The sequence below is a fragment of the Saimiri boliviensis genome, chromosome 6 (assembly GCF_048565385.1).
Source record: "Saimiri boliviensis isolate mSaiBol1 chromosome 6, mSaiBol1.pri, whole genome shotgun sequence".
NCBI lineage: Eukaryota > Metazoa > Chordata > Mammalia > Primates > Cebidae > Saimiri > Saimiri boliviensis.
Genome location: NC_133454.1, coordinates 37445685 through 37468765, shown reverse-complemented (window position 1 = coordinate 37468765; position 23081 = coordinate 37445685). Strand labels below are relative to the sequence as shown.

The 23081-nt window shown below is 40.1% G+C and overlaps 1 protein-coding gene and 1 pseudogene across 2 annotated transcripts in view; one reads left to right on the top strand and one right to left on the bottom strand.

Annotated features, from left to right (window-relative positions):
• Positions 1-3465: 3465 nt before the first annotated feature.
• LOC101030390 (putative monooxygenase p33MONOX pseudogene) lies at positions 3466-4376 on the bottom strand (annotated as a pseudogene).
• Positions 4377-21076: 16700 nt separating this feature from the next.
• TRPC6 (transient receptor potential cation channel subfamily C member 6) overlaps positions 21077-23081 on the top strand; it is a 125800-nt gene continuing 123795 nt past the window's right edge. For both annotated transcript variants that reach the window (XM_039471132.2, XM_074400468.1), the window contains exon 1: positions 21077-21752. In XM_039471132.2, coding sequence (XP_039327066.1) covers positions 21583-21752 — 170 coding nt within the window. In that variant the 5' untranslated portion in view covers positions 21077-21582. The remainder of the gene's footprint in view (positions 21753-23081) is intronic.

Below are 23081 nucleotides of genomic sequence, written 5' to 3'. Positions count from 1 at the left end.
AAGTAGATTCAAGTACATGTGGAAATTTAATAAGTGAAAAAGGTGGTACCTAAGAACACCAGGACAGAGGTGAAGTTTTTAATAAATGCTGCTGGGGTAAGTGAAGAGTCATTCAGAAGAAGACAAGATTGAATCCATAACTCACACCATATACAAGAAAAAAATTTCAAAATGAATCAGATATAGAGAGATAAAAATGAAGCCATACAAGCTCTGGGAATTGTGTTTTCTCTTACACCTTGGTTGTAGGGAAAGAAAATTTAACTATGACCCAAAATTCAGATTAGATAAGATTTGAAGAAGTTATGTCACTATCTTCTGGTACTTTAGAGAGCAATCATTGGCTAATTGAATTGTTGTTCACCTTTGTATATTTTATCATATTTCTACTGGCTGCTTTCAAGATTATCTCATTGCCTTTAGTTTTCAGTGGTTAAACTATGATTTGCCTGCTTCTATATGGTAAATTAAGTTTCTACAAGACTCACATCTGCCATATTTAACAACTTAATTCTGGGAAAAAGGCAAAAAAAATATGAAGGCACTTGAGAATGAATGAAAGCAGGATAATTCTTGAGGGGGGTGAAAACTTGAAAGAAGAGTCCCATTTGGAGTACATTTCTCTTTTTTTTTTTTGACTTTTATTGGAGGAGAGGCCAAAATTGCCACAAAGTGGGATGGGAAAATCTGCAGTAGAAAACTCATAACCTTAATGGCCTGTAAACAAGAGGACAAAATTCAGGACAGTCTCAGGTGCTGGGAAGTCAGAGAAGATTCCTAAAAGAAGAGAGTCATAATGGGGGTGATTTTCAGATTACGTAAACAATTCTGGCCAAATCTAGCTGGCAGTAAGCATACACAGGGGTAGATTCAAAGTAGCACAGCTAAAAATAAAAGAACTGCCTTGAACTGCCACCCCAAAGAAATAATTTGCAATTTAAGTTTGATCAAGTGAATTCCTTTATTAAAAAAAATAAGACTTTTCCAGTCTTCAAATCTTATATTCATTTTGCCTAGGTTACAATCATATATAGATTTAATTTTTAATTTTTGTGGGTACATACTGGGTGTATATATTTATGTTATATGTGAAATACTTTTTTTTAAAATTGTACTTTAGGTTCTGGGGTACATGTGCAGATCGTGCAGGATTGTTGCATAGGTACACACATGGCAATGTGGTTTGCTGCCTCCCTCCCCGTGTCATCTACATCTGGCATTTCTCTATGCTAACCCTCCCCAACATCACCACCCCCACTGCTGTCCCTCTCTTGGCCCCCAAAACAGACCCCAGTGTGTGATGCTCCTCTCCCTGTGTCCATGTGTTCTTATTGTTCAACACCTGCCTATGAGTGAGAACACGCGGTGTTTGATTTTCTGTTCTTGTGTCAGAACATTCACAATTGCTACAAAGAGATTAAAATACCTAGGAATACAACTAACAAAGGATGTGAAGGATCTCTTCAAGGAGAACTACAAACCACTGCTCAAGGAAATAAGAGAGGACACAAACAAATGGAGAAACATTCCATGTTCATGGATAGAAAGAATCAATATCATGAAAATGGCCGTACTGCACAAAGTAATTTATATATTCAACACTGTTCCCATCAAGCTACCAATGACCTTTGTCACAGAACTGGAAAAAACCACCTTACATTAAATATTTTTATTCAGACATGCAATGCACAGTAATCACATCAGGGTAAGTGGAATAACCATCAGCTCAAGCCTTTATCCTTTCTTTGTGTTACAAACCATCCAATTATACTCTTATACTCTTTTATTTATTTTAAAATATACAATAAATTACACTTTATTTTAAAGTAAATTAAGATGGTAGGTACAGTTAGATTATAGTTTTGAGGCTCATGTGAAACCAGTGTTTCCTTATTTTGATATTCTTGTTCAAGTCAAGGCCTGAAACATCTGCAGTCACCCTGTTGTGCTAGCAAATACTAGGTCTTATTCATTCTACCTAACTGTATTTTTGTACACATTAACCATCCCCCTGCCATACCCACTACCCTTCCCAGCCTCTAGAACCACCATTCTACTCTCTGTGTCCATGAATTCAATTGTTTTAATTTTTGGCTTCCACAAGTGAGTGAGAACATGGGAAGTTTGTCTTTCTGGGCCTGGCTTATTTCACTTAACACAATGACCTCCAGCTTTATGTTGTTGCAAATGACAGGATCTCATTCTTATTATCTGACAAATACAGAACTAGGGAAATGTGACCTATTTTTTTTTTTTTTTTTGAGAAAGTAGTAAGGATTTTTTTTGTTGTTGTTGTTAAAACAAGAGATTATAATAGAAGACACAAATAAATTAATTGTTCTGATAATTCTAGACTCCAGGCCTCTCTATGGAAAGGTCAGCTTCTTATGCTGATGAGATACTATCCAAAACAAAAATGAGTGTTTGAGACAGTGTTTAAGACAACAACTGAACTTTTACACAGTGAGGAGAAATAAAAAGGCAGTTTCCCTATTTCTTTTCCTCAGTCAAGTTATGTGTTGTGTAAAGGAATGAGGCTCATTTTGGTGAAAAATGCTTTCGTACATAAAATTTTGAATTCTTTCACCTCCCACTCCAGACGTTTCAGTCCCTGTTTTGAACAACCATTTCAAATTAAGGTAACACTGATTTCACATGAGCCTCAAGACTATAACCTGTCATCTTACTTTAAAAGTTTAATGTCCATTACCTATAAAAATTCAGCAGACTGAATTTTCTCTCTTAGAAAGTCTTTTATCAAATTGGAGTTAAATTGATCTCACTGTAAAGCACAAGAAAGGTTTAGCCAAACTGGTGTTTTTTCTGTGGCATAGAAGGAGAAGCATGCCTCTCCTGGTACTGGCCTAAGAGGCCCGACATGAAGAAATGGCTGTAGGACAGTGATCCATTAGATCTACCAAAAAGCAGGGGGACTCAAGGTTCAGCCTAGAAAGAGGGGTCCATGCCAAGTCTGGCTTTTACTGGTACCCAGGTTCCAAAGAGATCTTGGGTACCCTAAATGACAAGGCTGGCACAGCACCAGCAGTCAAGAGGGTTAGAGTCATCTCAGTCTGTCAGTGAGCACCTCTGTGCCATGATTTGTAAATGCTTACATGGATCATGGTAAAGGAATCAAGAGCCTGGGTTACAGAGCAGCACACACTTTCTTTGTCTAGTAAGCAATGATTGAAATTCTTACCTAGAGTAAATGATGAAAAAAACAGGTAATGAGATCTCACATACATCACTGCTGAGATTAGTCCAACTTTAAAGCAGTACAAAATGGCTTCTTGCTCACAAGGGCAAGCTTTGTATTAATGTTTCTTAAAAACCAATTTTGTCTCCAGCGCTAGTCTCCATTTAACAGGTTTTTAGAAATGTACCTTTCCTATGTCAGAGCCAATGTAAAAGGGGATTTGCACGCAAGAAACTCTCTTTACCAGGGTCCCTGGAATAGAAAGGGCTCTAGAAGCCAGTGGGTGTGAGCACATTCAAGGTATGAGGTTTGAGCTTATGGGTCCATGGTGGCTGTCTCTTCCGTCACTAAGATGTCCATCTTGGGTGGCTTCAAGGTTGCTGGGTCTTCAGCCATTCACTTGGCCTGGGCATGGATCAGTTTCATTGGAGAAGGCTTCTGGACTCCTTGGTAGGCTTGGGTGGCAAAACTTCCAGAATCATACTTCTGAAGGGATCTTGGTCCAAAGTGGGTCTGCTTACCTGACAAGTTTCTGTCCTTATCCCCACTTCCATAATCTATGGTGCTAGGATTTGGCCCAGGGAGGGCTGTGGAAGAACCAGAAGGGAACTAGCCTCCGGGCTTCTGCTTGGGAGAAGAATGAGGAGTGTTGCTTGGGGTGACTGGGCTGATACAGGCTCCGTCTCTTCTTTTGTTCTCTCTCCACTCTGCAGCTCCAGTTTGTGGAGTGCTTCTGCCACTGGAAGGTGCTTGGTCTCCTTGGTGGTGAGGCCCCAGTGGGGTGTGTAGCCAACATCTCTCAGCCCTGCCTGTCATCCAAAATGCTCAATGCTTTCCTGGGTTTGTTTCGTGATCAGATAATTCATGATGACATGGGTAGCTTTAGCCTTCACCACTGGGACCTTCTCCACACTGTCAGTGGCTGACGACAGGGTCATGGCAGGGGAGGGTAGACTGGCCTCATCTTCCTCCACCTTAGTGAAACACTGATATTGTGCTCTGGAATCAGTGGCTTCTAGGGGACACTGCCCGTGTCCGATGGAGGAGAAGTCGAGGGTTCTGGGTTCTCGAGGGCAACTTTGTAGCTGAATGCTCGACGGTGTATCCTTGTGGGCAGGAACTTTTTGCCTAGAGCCCCACCAGCCTCAAGAACGGGGACTTCTGGTTGTCTTGAAGCCATTGAAAAACTGGGATCCAGGTGCTTTTTCTATATAGAATTCTGAGCTGAGTCCCTGCCACCACAGTGAAATGATGTGATGACTAAGCTGACAGACAGATGTTAATGAGAAACAAGGTCCAGCTGCTGCAAATTAGCAAAGCTTCCTAGGAAGAGAGTCCATTCAGAGGCTCTATCCTACTTTCATGGGGCTGCCTGCAGTCTGGAATCTGGCACTAAAGAGATTCCAAGGGCCCATGTCTCCTGAGAGGCTGCAGCGAAGTCTGGACCGAAGCCATGGTGAGAGCGGCAGTGACACAGGTCTCCAACACCCACCAGACAACACTTCCCCAATATGACCTATTTTTAAAGGAAAAGATAATGAACAAAGATGATGCAATTGTTGGGAGTAGTAGATAAGGGCTTTAAAGGAGTTGTTATAACTATGTGCAATGAAGAAAAAATATAGAAAATATCTAAAATAAAGGAAGATATTGTTTGCATAAATACAGAAATGAAGGCTAGATATGTTTTATCTTTATTCTTTATTACCTTATGCTTTATGCATAAAAAAGTATCCAAAATTTTGGATGTAATATCTGAAATTTAAAAATTTATTCATTGTCTTAGCAAAATCAAGATGACAGAGGAAAAGAACAGAGAATTTAAAATGGATCAATAGAAAATATCTCATATGAAGAGCAAGAAAAATAAGAATGAAATAAACTGAACACATAACATACATGTATTTATTTGGAGCCTCAGAAAGAGACAAGAGAATGGGCCAGAAAAAGATATTTGAACATATGATTAGCAAAATATTATCCAAATTTAATTAGGCACCAGTTTTCAGATTGAAGTGACTCTGCTTGCTTTTGATCCATCAATTCCACTTGTAGGTATTCATCCTAGAGATATTCCTTTGTATTTGTCTGTTCTCACACTGCTAACAAAAACATACTGAATAACGTATGAAGAAAAAAAGTTTAATGGACTCACAGTTCCTTATGTCTGGGAATTACAATCATAGCAAAAGGCAAAAGAGGAGCAAAGTCACATCTTGCATGGAGGCAGGCAAGAGTGAGCATGTGCAGGGGAACTCCTCCTTTATAAAATCATCAGATCTTGTGAGACTTACTATTATGACAACAGCACAGGAAAGACCCTTGCCCATGATTCAATTGCCTCCCACCAGGTGCCTCCCATGACATCTGGGAATTGTGGGAGCTACAATTCAAGATAAGATTTGGGCAGGGACACAGCCAAACCATATTAACCTCCAATAATATGAAAACACACATGCACAAGACTAGTCATTATGGCATTATTAATAGTTAAAAATATTGGGTGCTGGGTATATATCCAAAGGATTATAAATCATTCTACTACAAGGACACGTGCACACGAATGTTCATTGCAGCACTGTTTGCAATAGCAAAGACCTGGAACCAACCCAAATGCCCAATGATGATAGACTGGATAGGGAAAATGTGGTACATATACACCATGGAATATTATGCAGCCATCAAAAACGATGAGTTCACGTCCTTTATAGGGACATGGATGAACCTGGAAACCATCATTCTCAGCAAACTGACACAAGAGCAGAAAATCAAACACCGTATATTCTCGCTCATAGGCGGGTGTTGAACAATGAGAACACATGGACACAGGGAGGGGAGCACTACACACTGGGGTCTGTTGGGGGGAAATGGGGGAGGGGCGGGGGGTGGGGAGGTGGGAAGAGATAGCATGGGGAGAAATGACAGATACAGGTGAGGGGACGGAAGGCAGCAAAGCACACTGCCATGTGTGTACCTATGCAACAATCTTGCATGTTCATCACATGTACCCCAAAACCTAAAATGCAATTAAAAAAAAAAAATATTGGGTGCAGTTTCAGTATCAATGCATTGGACATTGTTTGAACAAATTATTAATTTGTTAATCATAAATTACAATCATAATATAATTAATCATAATTACACCAAGGGACAGCAAAATTTTCTTAAAAACTAGGGAGGAATTTTTGGCTCACATAGTCTCTATTTCAAGTACTAAATCTGTGGTTGTAATCCAAAAGCAGCCATAAAAAACATATAAACAAATGTGCATGGCCCTGCATCAAAGATCATTTACAAAAACAAATGGTAGGTCAGATTTTGCCTGTGGGCCTTAATTTGTAAATCCTTGATTTACACAATGTATTTACATAACAATACATCAATTTCAAAAAAGACTGAAAAAGATTTCTATAAACTGATATGTTTATCAGAGGCTGATCAAAGTGGCAAATCTAGAACAATCTGAGCAGCAAAATTATGATGATAATGGATAATAACCACTTCAATCAAATATTGACTAATGAATAAATGGCAGGAAAAGAAAATAGTATTTGTTCACTAACCGTGAGTTCATGGATATACATTTTAAGTATTTATACCTATTTGTGTGTGTGTGTGTGTGTGTGTGTGTGTGTGTGTATATATATATATATGTATTTGTCACAGATTACTTTTATATTACTATTTTATATATATATATATATATATATATATATATATATATATATATATATATAAAATGTTATTTTTATTTCTGGGCTCTCTATTTTTTTCCATTGGCCTGTGTGTCTCTTGTTATGTCAGTACATGCTGATTACTATAGTTTTACAGCAGATTTTGAGATCAGGTAGTGTGATGCCTCCAGCTTTGTTATTTTTCCTCAGGATTGCTTTGACTACTTAGGGTTGCTTTAGTCAAGGTTCTCCAAAAAGACAGAGCCAATAGAATATACAGAGAGATATATGAAAAGTTATTTATTAGAATTGGTACACTTGATTTTGGAGGTTGAGAAATCTTGTAGACCATCTTCAAGCAGGAAAACCAGGAAAGATAGTAATGTGTCTCAGTCCAAGTCCAAACTGCAGAACCAATAAAGCTGAAATCCTGAGGGCTACTGTTATGAGTCCTGTAGTTCAAAGACCAGACAACCTGGATTTCTTATGTCCAAGGGCAGGAGAAGGATGTCCTGTCGCAGGGAGAGAAAGTGAGAATTCTCCTTTTCTCTGCCTTTGCTCCGCTAAGGCCCAGAACTGATTGGATGTGCCCACTCACATTGAGGGTAAGTCCTCCCCACTCAGACCACCAACTCACATGCTAATCTTCTCTGGAAACATCCACACAGACACACCTGTGATAGCCTGATCATCTAATTGAAACCACAACTACCTGGGCTTCCCTTTTAGCAAAAGAGGGATCAGTTCCTCCTGAAACATTAAGAATAAATAATACCTTACATGGTATCTGAGTATACTTTAATCAAGTTAAGTTCAAAATTAACCATCACAGGGTTTTTTTGTGGTTCCATGAATGCTTTAGAATTCTTTTTATTTCTGGGAAAATGTCACCAGAATTTTGGTGGAGAGAATCTGGAGCTAACTTTGGGTAGTATAAACATTTTAACAGTATTAATTCTTCTAATCCATGAACATAAAGTATCTTTCTACTTATCCATATCTTCTTCACTTTCATTCTTCAGTGTTTTATAGTTCACTGTACAAGTCTTTTGCCTTCTTGGTTAAATTTATTCCTAAGTATTTTTTTTTAACTATTGTAAATAAGATTATTTTCTTGATTTCTTTTTTGGATAATTTTTTTTTTTATAAAAATGAAATGACTATTGCATGTTGATTTTGTATCCTGCAGCTTTACTATATTGTTTATTATGTCTAACAGGTTTTTTTTGGTGGAATCATTAATATTTTCTAACTATAAGATTATGTTGTCTGCAAAGAGGGACAATTTAACTTCTTCCTTTCCAGTTTGAATGTGTTTTATTTCTTTCTCTTGCCTAATTGCTCTGGCTAGAATTTCCAGTATGCTCTATTGAATGGAAGTAGGAAGAGTGGACATCCTTGTCTTGCTCCTGATTTAGAGGAAAATATTTCAATTTTTTACCATTGAGATGATACTAGTTGTGGGTTTGTCATATATAGCCTATATTGTGCTGTGGTGCATTGCTTCTGTATCTAGTTTAAGAGTTTTTAATCATGAAAGGGTGTTGAGATTCGTAAACTGCTTTTCCTTTGACTATTGAGATGATCATTTGGTTTTTGTGCTATATTCTGTTAATGCATATATCACGTTTATGGATTTGCCTATGTTGAACCATACTACATTCCAGGGAAAAATGCCGCTTGATCATGGTGTACTATCCTTATAATGTATTGTTGAATTCAGTTTGCTAGCATGTTGTTGAGGATTTTTGCATCGATGTTAATTGAGGATATTATAATTTTCTTTTCTTGTAATGCCTTTGTCTGGCTTTGGTATCAGGGTAATGTTGGGCTTGTAAAATGAGTATAGAAGTATTCCTCCTGCTTCAGTTTTCTGAAGTAATTTGAGAAGGATTGGTACTAAATGTTTGGTAGAATTCACCAGTGAAGACATCAGGTGCTAGGCTTTTCTTTGATAAAAGATTTTTGATTACTGATTCAGTCTTCCTGCTTGTGATTGGTCTGTTCAGATATGCTGTTTCTTTATAGTTTAGTCTTGGTTGAGTGTAAGTTTCTAGAAATTTATCTATTTCTTCTAAACTATCCAATTTGTTGCTATATAGTTATTTGTAATAGTCTCTTAAGATTCTTTGTATTTCTGTATAAGTTGTAATGTTTCCCTTGTTATTTCTGATTTTAGTCTTGTTTTTTTTTAATTATTAGCCTACATAAAAGTTTATCAATTCTATCTTTTCAAAAGACCCACTCTTTATTTTGTTACCCTTTTTTATTGTTTTCTGAGTCTCTATTTTATTTATTTCTTCTCTGATCTTTGTTATTTCCTTCTTTCTACTAGCTATGGACTTAGGTTGTTCTTTTTTTTGTTTTTGTTTTTGTTTTTGTTTTTGTTTTTTTTTGAGGAATGATGTTAGGTTATTTATTTGAGGTCTTTCTTCTTTTTCAATGTAGGTGTTCTTTTGCTACAAACTTTTCTCTTAGAACTACCTTTGCCACTTCCCATAATTTGTAAGTTGTGTTTACATGTCTTTTGTCTCAATGTATTTTTTAATTTTCCCTTTGATTGTTTCTGTGATCCATTGATTGTTCAGAAGTATGTTGTTTAATTTCAAAATACTTGTGAATTTTGCAGTCTCCTTACTGTTATGTATTTCTAGTTTCATGCCATTGTGGCAAAAAATGATACTTGATATGATTTTAATCTTTTTTTTTTTTGAGATGGAGTTTCGCTCTTGTTACCCAGGCTGGAGTGCAATGGCGGGATCTCGGCTCACTGCAATCTCCGCCTACTGGGTTCAGGCAATTCTCCTGCCTCAGCCTCCTGAGTAGCTGGGATTACAGGCACGCACCACCATGCCCAGCTAGTTTTTTGTATTTTTAGTAGAGACGGGGTTTCACTATGTTGACCGGGATGGTCTCGATTTCTTGACCTGTTGATCCACCCGCCTTGGCCTCCCAAAGTGCTGGGATTACAGGCGTGAGCCACCGCGCCCGGCCCGATTTTAATCTTTTTAAATGTGTTGATTATACACTTTAAAAAGTTAACTGTATCTTTAGTAGGTTTTTCAACTTCGTTAATTACCTTTGACTTACTAACGCATACCATTTTTGGCAAAGGTATGAGACAGAAATCTCTTATCCAATTTAATTTATTACACATTCCTTCACTTCTCTAATTGACTTAATATGTGGTCTTTATCATACCTTAAAATATTTTGTATCCTTTATTCTTTCTATTAAATTATTTAAATATTTCTAGTTTGTGGGTACCAATTTACATTATTTATTGTGGTTTCATTAAATCATTTCATATTTTTTAGACCAAGTTTCTTTCATTGCTTTTCTTTTTTGGATTTTTCTTTCTTTTACAAATTTATTTTTAGAAATGTGAAAAAATAAATAGTAGAGAAAAACCTGTCCTTAGGAAGACAATATTGAAACTACTACATTCTACTAAATGTATAAATTTAATGTGAGTGTAATGAAATTACCAATAAAATGTATTATATAATTTGATATAGATCTTTGATTATTTTTCAGTTAGGTCTTAGTGAAGATTTAATTTTCTTTTCATAGGTTTTATAATTCTGTTAAACATATTTCTATTTTATATGTTACAGCTTTTATTCTATTTTTACTGGCTCTTGACAATATAAAGGAAAACTACTGAATTTTTATTATTTACTTTTGTTATATGGGACTGTACCAAACACATTTCTCACTTTTGAATTTAACTATTTTTGGTTAAAAATATTGAATTTTTGATCCGACTTTCAAGATGGCCGCCTAAGAACAGCTCAGGACTTCAGCTCCCAGTGAAAGTGCAGAGGGTGAGTGGACGCCGCATTTCCAGACGAACTCTTATTGCCCACAGACCAGGAGATACCCAGGCAGAGGGGTCGCCAGCGTCGCAGTCCCAGCCGGTGCGGCTGTTTTGGCCCCCACAGGGCTGATTCCGCCCGCGCAGCTGCTGTGACCACTCCTTGTTGCTGCGGTTCTCCGTACAAAAGCCACTGGTCTGGGAGCCGTCTTAGCTGGCGAGCAGAGCCCTGAGACGGCAGAGTTGCCCATTCATCTGAAATAGCGAGCCAGGCCAGGAGATTCCTAGGCAAAAAATCCGCCAGGAGCCGGCGCCGCAGTTCGAGCCGACTCCGTGAGTCGCAGCACGGGAGATCCCGGCGCCTTTTCAACAAGCGACCAGAAAGCAGGGTCATTCAACTTAAAAGAAAAGACTCTGAGTCAGGGAGCCAGGTGATCAGGCTCCGTTGGTCCCACTCCTCCACCCCCAACAACAACGAAAACAAAAACAGTAATTGGAAACCCTCTGGGTTAAGCCCTTCAAACCAAGCACAGATGGACCCGGACGGTCCTGCTCCGTGGGGGAGGGGCTTCTGCCATTACTGAGACTCTCCACTGCTACGGAGGCAGGCTGCCGTTGCCGAGGCAACCCGCCATTGCCGAGGCAACTTGCCACAACAGAGAGAGTCCGCCATAACAGAGGCGGGGCCACCATTGCCGAGACAGTTCTAACTATGCCCATATAAACAGGACTACAGGGAAGAGCTAAGGGCAGCTGGGCGGAGCCCACAGCAGCTCAGCAAAGCCCCTGCCGTCAGGCAGAGGCTAGGCGTGCTGCTAGCTGGGCGGGTCCGACCTGAAAAAAAAAAAATCAAAAAAGGCAGTAGTGCAACGGAAACTCATAAAGCTCCAACTCCCTGGGACAGAGACAGACAACAGGTGGATAAACCCACAAAAATGGGTAGAAATCAGCGTAAAAAGGATGAAAACTCCCGAAACCAGAACACCTCTCCTCCTAAAAGTGATCACAACTCCTCACCAGCAAGGGAACCAGACCGGATGGAGAAGGAGGGTGATGAAATGACAGAATCAGACTTCAGAAGATGGGTAGTAAGAAACTACAATGAGCTAAAAGAACATGTTCTAACCCATCGCAAAGAAAATAGGAACCTTGAAAAAAGATTGGACGAACTGCTGACGAGAATGGACAGCATAGAGAGGAGAATAAGTGAATTGATGGAGCTGAAAAACGCAACACGAGAACTTCGTGAAGCATGCACAAGCTTCAACAGCCGAATTGACCAAGCAGAAGAAAGGATATCAGAGGTCGAAGACCAACTTAATGAAATAAAAAGAGAAGGCAAGAACAGAGAAAAAAGCCCAAAAAGGAATGAACAAAATCTTCAAGAAATGTGGGACTATGTGAAAAGACCTAATCTACGTCTGATAGGTGTACCTGAATGTGATGAAGAGAATGAATCCAAGCTGGAAAATACTCTTCAGGATATTATCCAGGAAAACTTCCCCAACCTAGCAAGGCAGACCAATATTCAAATCCAGGAAATACAGAGAACACCACAGAGATATTCCTCAAGAAGAGCAACCCCAAGGCACATAATCGTCAGATTCACCAGGGTTGAAATGAAAGAGAAAATGCTAAGGGCAGCCAGAGAGAAAGGTCGGGTTACCCACAAAGGGAAGCCCATTAGACTCACAGCAGATCTCTCAGCAGAAACCCTACAAGCCAGAAGAGACTGGGGGCCAATATTCAACATCCTTAAAGAAAAGAACTTTCAACCCAGAATCTCCTATCCAGCCAAACTCAGCTTCATAAGTGAAGGAAAAATAAAATCCTTTGTGAACAAGCAAGCACTCAGAGATTTCATCACCACCAAACCTGCTCTACAAGAACTCCTGAAAGAGGCTCTACACATATAAAGGAACAACCAGTACCAGCCACTCCAAAAACACACCAAATGGTAAAAAAGCAGCAACACAATCAAGAATCTGCATCAACTAACCAACAAAACAGCCAGGTAGCATCAAAATGACAGCATCAAATTCACACATAACAATACTATCCCTAAATGTCAATGGACTAAATGCCCCAATCAAAAGACACAGACTGGCAAATTGGATAAAAAGCCAAAACCCATCAGTGTGCTGTATCCAGGAAACCCATCTTACATGCAAGGATACACAAAGGCTCAAAATAAAGGGATGGAGGAAGATCTACCAAGCAAATGGAGAGCAAAAAAAGGCAGGAGTTGCAATTCTCATCTCTGATAAAATAGACTTTAAAGCAACAAAGATCAAAAGAGACAAAGAAGGACATTACATAATGGTAAAAGGATCACTGCAACAAGAAGAGCTAATGATCCTAAATATATATGCACCCAATACAGGAGCACCCAGATACATAAGGCAAGTTCTTAATGACTTACAAAGAGACTTAGACTCCCACACAATAATAGTGGGAGACTTTAACACCCCATTGTCAATATTAGACAGATCAACCAGACAGAAAATCAACAAGGATATCCAGGACCTGAACACAGACCTGGAACGAGCAAACCTAATAGACATTTACAGAACTCTCCACCCCAAATCCACAGAATATACATTCTTCTCAGCACCACATCACACCTACTCTAAAATTGACCACATAATTGGCAATAAATCACTCCTCAGCAAATGCAAAAGAACAGAAATCATAACAAACAGTCTCTCAGACCACAGTGCAATCGAGTTAGAACTCAGAATGCAGAAACTAACTCAGAACCGCACAGCTTCATGGAAACTGCACAACTTGCTCTTGAATGTTGACTGGATAAACAATGAAATGAAGGCAGAAATAAAGATGTTCTTCGAAACCAATGAGAACGAAGACACAACATACCAGAATCTCTGGGACACATTTAAAGCAGTCTCTAGAGGAAAATATATAGCAATGAGTGCCCACATGAGAAGAAAGGAGAGATCTAAAATTGACACCCTATCATCAAAATTGAAAGAGCTAGAGGAGCAAGATCAAAAAAACTCAAAACCTAGCAGAATACAGGAAATAACTAAGATCAGAGCAGAACTGAAGGAAATAGAGACACAAAAAACTCTTCAAAAAATCAATAAATCCAGGAGCTGGTTTTTTGAAAAGATCAACAAAATAGACAGACCACTAGCCAGATTAATAAAAAAGAAAAGAGAGAATAACCAAATTGATGCAATAAAAAACGATAAAGGGGATATCACCACAGATTCCACAGAAATCCAAACCATCATCAGAGATTATTACAAACAACTCTATGCACATAAACTAGTAAACCTGGAAGAAATGGATAAATTCCTGGACACCTGCAACCTCCCAAGGCTAAACCTGGAAGAAGCCGAAACCCTGAATAGACCAATAACATGGTCTGAAGTCGAGGCAGCAATAAAGAGCCTACCACCCAAAAAAAGCCCAGGTCCAGATGGGTTCACAGCTGAATTCTACCAGACATACAAGGAGGAGCTGATACCATTCCTTCTGAAACTATTCCAGACAATCCAAAAAGAGGGAATCCTTCCCAAATCATTTTACGAGACAAACATCATACTGATACCAAAACCCGGCAGAGACTCAACAAGAAAAGAAAATTTCAGGCCAATATCCATGATGAACATAGATGCAAAAATCTTCAATAAAATACTGGCAAACCGATTGCAACAGCATATCAAAAAGCTCATCCACCATGATCAAGTAGGATTCATCCCGGGGATGCAAGGCTGGTTCAACATACGCAAGTCCATAAACGTAATTCACCACATAAACAGAACCAAAGACAAAAATCACATGATTATCTCGATTGATGCAGAGAAGGCTTTTGACAAAATTCAACAACCCTTTATGCTAAAAACCCTCAATAAACTAGGTATTGACGGAACGTATCTCAAAACAATAAAAGCTATTTACGACAAACCAACAGCCAATATCATACTGAATGGGCAAAAACTGGAAGCATTCCCTTTGAAATCTGGCACTAGACAAGGATGCCCTCTCTCACCACTCCTATTCAATATAGTACTGGAAGTTCTAGCCAGAGCAATCAGGCAAGAAAAAGAAATAAAGGGTATCCAAATTGGAAAGGAGGAAATCAAATTGTCTCTATTTGCAGATGACATGATTGTATATCTGGAAGACCCCATCATCTCAGCCCAAAATCTCCTGAAACTGATAAACAACTTCAGCAAAGTCTCAGGATACAAAATCAACGTGCAAAAATCACAAGCATTCCTATACACCAGTAATAGACTTCAAGAGAGCCAAATCAAGAACCAACTGCCATTCACAATTGCTACAAAGAGAATAAAGTACCTAGGAATACAACTAACAAGGAACGTAAAGGACCTCTTCAAGGAGAACTACAAGCCATTGCTCAATGAAATAAGAGAGGATACAAACAGATGGAGAAACATTCCATGTTCATGGTTAGGAAGAATCAACATCGTGAAAATGGCCATACTGCCCAAAGTAATTTACAGATTCAATGCTATTCCCATCAAGCTACCAATGACCTTCTTCACAGAACTGGAAAAAAACACCTTAAACTTCATATGGAACCAAAAGAGAGCCTGCATAGCCAAGTCAATTCTAAGCAAAAAGAACAAAGCGGGAGGCATCACACTACCGGACTTCAAACTATACTACAAGGCTACAGTAATCAAAACAGCATGGTACTGGTACCAAAACAGAGATATAGACCAATGGAACAGAACAGAGGCCTCAGAGGAAATACAACATACCCACAACCATCTGATCTTCGACAAACCTGACAAAAACAAGCAATGGGGAAAGGACTCCCTGTTTAATAAATGGTGTTGGGAAAACTGGCTAGCCACGTGCAGAAAGCAGAAACAGGACCCCTTCCTGACACCTTACACCAAAATTAACTCCAGATGGATTAAAGACTTAAACATCAGACCTAATACCATAAAAACCTTAGAAGAAAATCTAGGCAAAACCATTCAGGACATAGGTGTAGGCAAGGACTTCATGACCAAAACGCCAAAAGCAATGGCAACAAAAGCCAAAATAGACAAATGGGACCTAATCAAACTCCACAGCTTCTGCACGGCAAAAGAAACAGTCAGTAGAGTGAATCGGCAACCAACAGAATGGGAAAAAATTTTTGCAGTCTACCCATCTGACAAGGGGCTGATATCCAGAATTTACAAAGAACTAAAGCAGATCTACAAGAAAAAAACAAACAAGCCCATTCAAAAATGGGCAAAGGACATGAACAGACACTTTACAAAAGAAGACATACAGGAGGCCAACAAACATATGAAAAAATGCTCATCATCACTGGTCATCAGAGAAATGCAAATCAAAACCACATTGAGATACCATCTCACACCAGTTAGAATGGCGATCATTAAAAAATCGGGAAACAACAGATGCTGGAGAGGATGTGGAGAAATAGGAACACTTTTACACTGTTGGTGGGAATGTAAATTAATTCAACCATTGTGGAAGACAGTGTGGCGATTCCTCAAGGACTTAAAAATAGAAATCCCATTTGACCCAGCAATCCCATTACTGGGTATATATCCAAAGGATTATAAATCATTCTACTACAAGGACACGTGCGCACGAATGTTCATTGCAGCACTGTTTACAATAGCAAAGACCTGGAACCAACCCAAATGCCCAACGATGATAGACTGGATAGGGAAAATGTGGTACATATACACCATGGAATATTATGCAGCCATCAAAAAGGATGAGTTCACGTCCTTTATAGGGACATGGATGAACCTGGAAACCATCATTCTCAGCAAACTGACACAAGAGCAGAAAATCAAACACCGTATATTCTCGCTCATAGGCGGGTGTTGAACAATGAGAACACATGGACACAGGGAGGGGAGCACTACACACTGGGGTCTGTTGGGGGGAAATGGGGGAGGGGTGGGGGGTGGGGAGGTGGGAAGAGATAGCATAGGGAGAAATGACAGATACAGGTGAGGGGATGGAAGGCAGCAAAGCACACTGCCATGTGTTACCTATGCAACAATCTTGCATGTTCATCACATGTACCCCAAAACCTAAAATGCAATAAAAAAAAAGAAAAAAAAAATATTGAATTTTTTATAGTAGACTATTATATAGCCTGTAAATAGTGGATTTATGTTCTCATTTCAAACTTTTTTGTTATGTTTTATTTACTGTTGAAGTTTTTAGCTATAAAAAGTAGTAATGATAATTACAAACATCTTTGATTTCTTATGTTAACGGAAACATTGCTGGTATTTCCCTATGTCGATTTTATCTAAAACAGTTTTCTTCGCTATGTCAAAAATGTGTCTGTTACTCTTAGTTTACTAAGCTTTTTCTTATTTTCTTTTAATAAATGAAGAATAGATATTAAATTTTGTCAACTTTTTGGATCCATGGAGATAGTGATTAGTTTTTGAATTTTAGACTTTTTCTTAAAGGACCTTAGTTTTCCTTTAACTTTACATAAGTATATTAATTTCCTTTGTAGTATATGTGGAAACTTGAGTTCCAAGTTGTATTTGAACATCTCCAGTGAAAGAAAACTAAAAAAAAAAAACAAAACAAAAACCAGCAAAAACAAAACAAAAAACCAAAAGCAGTTCAGTCCATTCTTGATATGTCTTTACCAAACTTGGGTGACATGGATTTATAAATCAACAATCTTTTCAACCGTCTTCTAAATATGAATCACTCCTTTGTTACCCAGCTCATATTTTTCAATCATGCTGACAAACATATCACACCGTGCTCTTGGTAAATAGTTTACTAAAAATGTCGCAATAATTATGTCAAAAGAGATGTTAATTTAGTCCAACATAACTTTTTCTCTAAGTGAAACCTTATTAATCACAAGTGCTTATTAAATAAGTCTATGATAGTGTTAGAATTTTGGACAAGATCTATGTCAAGCTCAAATTAGAGCAAAAATGAAATTAGCAATCCATAGAGTCTTCTATTTGTTTCTCATGGTTAATAACATAACATTTTAGCTGCTAGCGAGATACTAAATATAAATTATCATAACCTCTTTATTTTAAAAATTAAGAAATTGAGGTTCAAAGATATAGTAGCACCTGCTCAAATTTGCCTCAAACTGGAGTTTGCAGAGCACTTTCATTCATAGAGAATCAGCCCCTGTGCAGCTTCTGAGGTGTTTCTGTTTTAACATGTGGTAGGAGTCAGGGCTTAAGCTTTAAAATATCCAGATGACATAATGACTAAACTTTTATTTGTGCTTCTGGTCAACCAACTCCAAACTGGATTTCCCAGAGAGACTCCTATGCTAGTTGTTTCCCATCAGCAACAGCAACTCACAAACTGCAGCTTTGTGTAACTTTTGAGCTTCTTGAGTCATTAAGCATTTAATGTTTTGTCAACTTTTTGCTCCTAGTGGCATTTTCTTTTCCTTTCCCTTTGGGGTTCTTGCCTGAGATTTCCAAGAGCAGGGGTCCCCAACTCCCAGGTCATGGACTGCTACCCATCCTATTAGTAACTGGGCCACACAGCAGGAAGTGAGCAGTAGGCAAGCCAGCGAAGCTTCACGTGTATTTACACTTTTCCCCATCACTTGCATTATAGCCTGAGCCTCTACCTACTGTGAGGTCAGTGGGGGCATTAGATTCTCCTAAAAGAGTGAACCTTATTGTGAACTGCACATGTGAGGAATCTAGGTTGTGTGCTCCTTATGAGAATATAATGCCTGATGATCTGTCAGTGTCTCTCCTCACCCACAGATGGGACCATCTAGTGGTAGGAAAATGGGCTCAGGGATCCTGTCAATTCTACATTATAGTGAGTTGTAGAATTATTTTCTTATATATTAAAATTTAATTATAATAGAAATAAAGTGTACAATAAGTTTAATGCACTTAAAAAATCCCAAAACCATCCATCCCACCCCACAGGTCCGTGGAAAAATTATCTTCCACAAAGCCAGTCCCTGGTGCCAAAAAAGTTGGGGATCACTGCTCTAGAGGACAACTCTTTTTCTTTACTCATTTTTCTCCCATCAGCTTTTCAGAACACTGTTATTATATGTATATTATGTGTATACAGCACATATACACATGCACACATATAAATACATATATGTTATATGTATTTTATACACACATACATATTTAAGAACTCAGTCCTGCTCTCACCCAACAATTTTTAACGTTAAAAACTATTATTTCTTTGTTCACTCAGCCTTCTTCATGACTCTAGATCTACTTAATACTTCCATATTAGCTGCAAAAATATATTATTCGATCATGTTTTGTCTTTTTTTAAATTGATTTCACCATGATTTTAAAGTGATAAAACTGCATGGATAACTATTTAATGAGGGAAGTTAGAGATTGAGGCATAATTGTATACCAGCTTACTGATGAATAAACCGAAGCAGAGAGAGATTTAATGACCTCTCTGAAATCATGCTAGTTCAGTTAGGGAAATGGCCTAAATGAAAATCCAGGCTTTGAGATTTCTGATCTAACGATCCCACTTATGTCATAAGCGCTTTCAGAATTTTCTGACATTTGTACACCATCTTATTCCTTCTGTGTACTCAGTAAATGCCCCTGGGATTGTTGGTCTAGTACTCACTATATTTCAAACCAAACCAAACCAAACAAACAAGCAAAACAACTAGAGAAAAACTTGTCCCTTAGCAAATGATAAATTGATTTCAGAATAAAAGTTTACTGTAGTAATTTTTTCAGTGTGAAGGTTGTTACCTGTAAATGAAAAAAAAGTATTAGGAGAAAAGGCACAAACAGCTCAACTAATTGTAACAACAGCAAAATAAATTATGTCTCAATATTATTTACATGAAAGATTAACACTTCAACTGACAATACAAGTGTTTTCTAGCTTGGCTTTAACTCACAGAATTTGAGTTGGGTGGAAAACTGGTATTACTTTTCCCATGAATGTTTTCCCATACTTGGTGTTGACAAAGAGGTGAGTTTGGCAGTTTAACTAAATATTTATTGACTAATTCATTCAAACATCAAAGCTAATGTATACGTACAGATAGCAGTTGCCACAAACTTCAGGCAGAATATCTTATTGCTAGATATGATAACTAGAAAATTTTCAGAATTTTAAATCATGGCTCTACATGTTGAGAGATCAAGAGAGGAAGGCTTTTAAATCAGAAAGAAAAGACTTCAGAACGATCCAGGGTTGTTTCTTCCCCAGGGAAAATGTTCTTTCAGGTGCCAAGAACATTTTTTTTTATTTTTTCTATATTCCATCCATCCAGGCATCCATGCATGCAAGCACGTGTATAAACATGCATGCATCCTGCATACCTGTGACAAATACAAAGCTGGATCCTTGGGATAAAATGGTTTCTGCTCTGAGTTTCTGTTCTAAATTTAAAGGCAAACTCAGAAGTTTCTAAACGTGTGACCTCTTTTGCCCTTTATCAAATTGATTGCTTTTGCTCACCCTTCCAACTTTCATTTTGTGGTCCACCTGTTCGTGGGAAGTATAGGCACCTTTGCAGACAGATTTCAGTCTGTCTTTCTTCCATCCAATTGCAACCGGCCTCTCTGATCTTTTCATGGCTGGCCGCTTGCCACTCATGTTTAACCATCTCATCCGAAGTAGTCAGTCACCAGCTGCCATCACATCAACTTGTTTTATTTTCATTGTAACATTTGTCTTCGATATTTTTTCATTTGCTTATTTAATCGATTCCCCTCTCTGCCATAAAAGCTCTATGAGGGCAGACAGGTGCCTCATCTGCTTGTTTGCCTCTGAATTCTGTAATAATTTGAAACGCAGTTGGCATTCATTAAATATTTGTTGACTGAATGAATGGATTCTTAATTGGCTACTACTGTGTAAAGGTCTACAAATACTGATTCATCCTTGTTGACAAGTTTTTACTTCTCACATGTATGCATATTTATCAGAATTGAAAACTAAGTCTTAAAAATAAAAAGTGTGGAAATGTGGGAAACATCTGGCAGAAAAATAATTCTGGCACTCGCAGTGATGGAAGGAAATTTTTTTCTCTGAAGTAAGCAGGTTGTTGGCTTCTTTATCGTTATCATCGGAAAATGCTTGCCTATTTTTGTTGGTTTCCTCAGAAACTGGGAACATCTGGCTTTGGGAACACAGAACGTTGTTCGTTTTTAAAGCAAAGAGTCAAAATAACTTTAGGAGTTGAGAGTAAGAGAGAAAATGCCCGTAGAAAATGAAGGCAGTCCGGAGAAAGAAGAGGCTCGTATCCCTTTTAAGGAACAGGTTTCCTTGGCTCTTCCAGAGTGGTTCTTAAAAGAATCTTCCTAGAAAGTGCGCAGTTGGGTCTCTACTAAATAAGCCGACTAAATAGTAGAGGGGGGAAAAAAGCGTGTGCCTAGCTCCTCCTCATTCACATTCATACCGCCTCCTGAAAAGTTGTGGCTACAGGACATGCTTTGGGTGCTTTCTAGAACGTCGCTCTGATCCTTTTAAAGGTGGGGATCTTGACAGAGAATGCGGGGGAAGAAGGCGGGAGCTGAGGGCTGGAGTCTCGGTTGACATAGTAACTCTTCAGCTCCGTCTCCCTTGCTCTCGGCTCTCAGGCTTTGCTGCCACCAGCGGCCCCGCCTGTGCTCTCTCTGCCCTGGAGCCCCGGACGCATCCTCGCGGGGGTCTCCTCGACCTGAGCCTCTCAGGTCAGGGTCCCCTTTGCACCCCCTTAAGTGGTGACTTCTTCCTGGGCCAGCGGGCGAGCCACAGGCGGCGGGCATCTGCACCCCTGCTTCATCGCCGTCCCCTGGGCAGCGGTCTGCCCAGGACCGGTTCGGCCGCTGACGCGGGCCCTTCGCACCGGGTCCCTGTTGAAACTGTCCACTCGCTTCCCCCGGGAGTGGGACTCAGGCCAGTCGGGCGTTCCTGTCATGAGCCAGAGCCCGGAGTTCGGTCCCCGGAGGGGCAGTTCTCCCCGGGGCACAATCCGAGCCGGTGCGCGGCGCAACGAGAGCCAGGACTATCTGCTCATGGACTCGGAGCTGGGAGAGGACGGCTGCCCGCACGCCCCGCTGCCTTCTTACGGCTACTACCCCTGCTTGTGAGTGCCAGTGGCGCGGGCGGGTCGGGGCGCGGGCTGCGCGGAGGGAGGCTGTGCGCTCGCGTGAGTGGCCGAGCCCGGTCCGCGCGCGTTCTGAACCCGCGTGTGTACCTCCTAGAACGGTCCTGGGAGGTCTGTGAGAGCCAGGGCTGGGACTCGAGTGAGTGGAGGGGCGCGCGGGGAGTGGGGGTGTGTGTGTCTAGGTTTGCTCCTGGTGAGCACCCATGGATATGTTTGCCCACGAAAGTGAGACCGCGGAGTGCCAACACCGTTGTAGGTGTTGAGAGAGCTGGTCGATTTCTTCAGACCCCTTGATCCTGTGCTCCCGAAGAGACTGGATCGCTGCATAACAGGCATGATAGGAACAGGGGGCTGATTCAGATGTGCGCCCTGGTGACTCTTAGCCTCTGTGGGAGAGATGACTACAACTCCAAGGGTTGGAGCCGCCTGGGTGCGTGTGGGTAACTCTGGAACTCACGCGTCTGGCAGTCTCCACGCCTGGCTTAGCGCTTCAGACTGAGCACAGAGGTCCTTGGACCGCCGGACAGCCGAAGTTAGAAGGCGTGCTTGGAAGGGGGTGGACATGTTCCCCAGGATATTCTCTCCTCGGTCCTGGGGCCTTGGGGTGAAGACAGAAATAGAATCAGTAGGCCTCCCCACTGGCTGCACGAAGGTTTTTACCAGGGGCGGGCGTCGGGGGAGACGAGCCTGTTAGGGGAGTGGACCGGGAGACTCCTGGGCTGTAAAAGTGAGGGTGTCGGGGTCGTTTGTATTGGCCTGTGGGTAACTACAAGGTTTATTTGTGAATCTAGGGTAGTTTTTCTAGCGGGGTGGGTGGAGGGAGGAGAGGTAGGAAGTAAGCAGAGTGGACTCCAGAAAAGACTCGGCTTCCCCCACACCACTGTGACCACATGTGCAGCGGGCAGATAGCAGTTCTGCCCTTGCCCTTTTGGGTGATTGGTTAGTTACGTTTCCTGACTTGTCACATCTGCCCGCAAGCGGTTTCTCCAGGTTCTCAGCTCTATAAACAGCTTAAGTTGGAGGGAGGATTCCTCCCTCTAGGAGCCTGGGAGACCCTCCTAATAGATGGGTGGTGTGTCAGGGCTGCCTGCCTCAAAGCCTGCTGCGGTGCCCTTTCTAAGTAAGAGGTGCGCCCCAGTAAAGGATCGCTGCGTCTAAGCAGCAATCTAAAAGAGCACCTTAAAGAGGTGAGTTCCAGTAAAGAGAATATCTAACTTTTCTCAAAGATAAAAGAAAATAGTTAGAACTGGTTTCATTAATCTGTGTGCTGTGCAAGTTAAGAGCATTTACAATTTTTAATGTATTTTT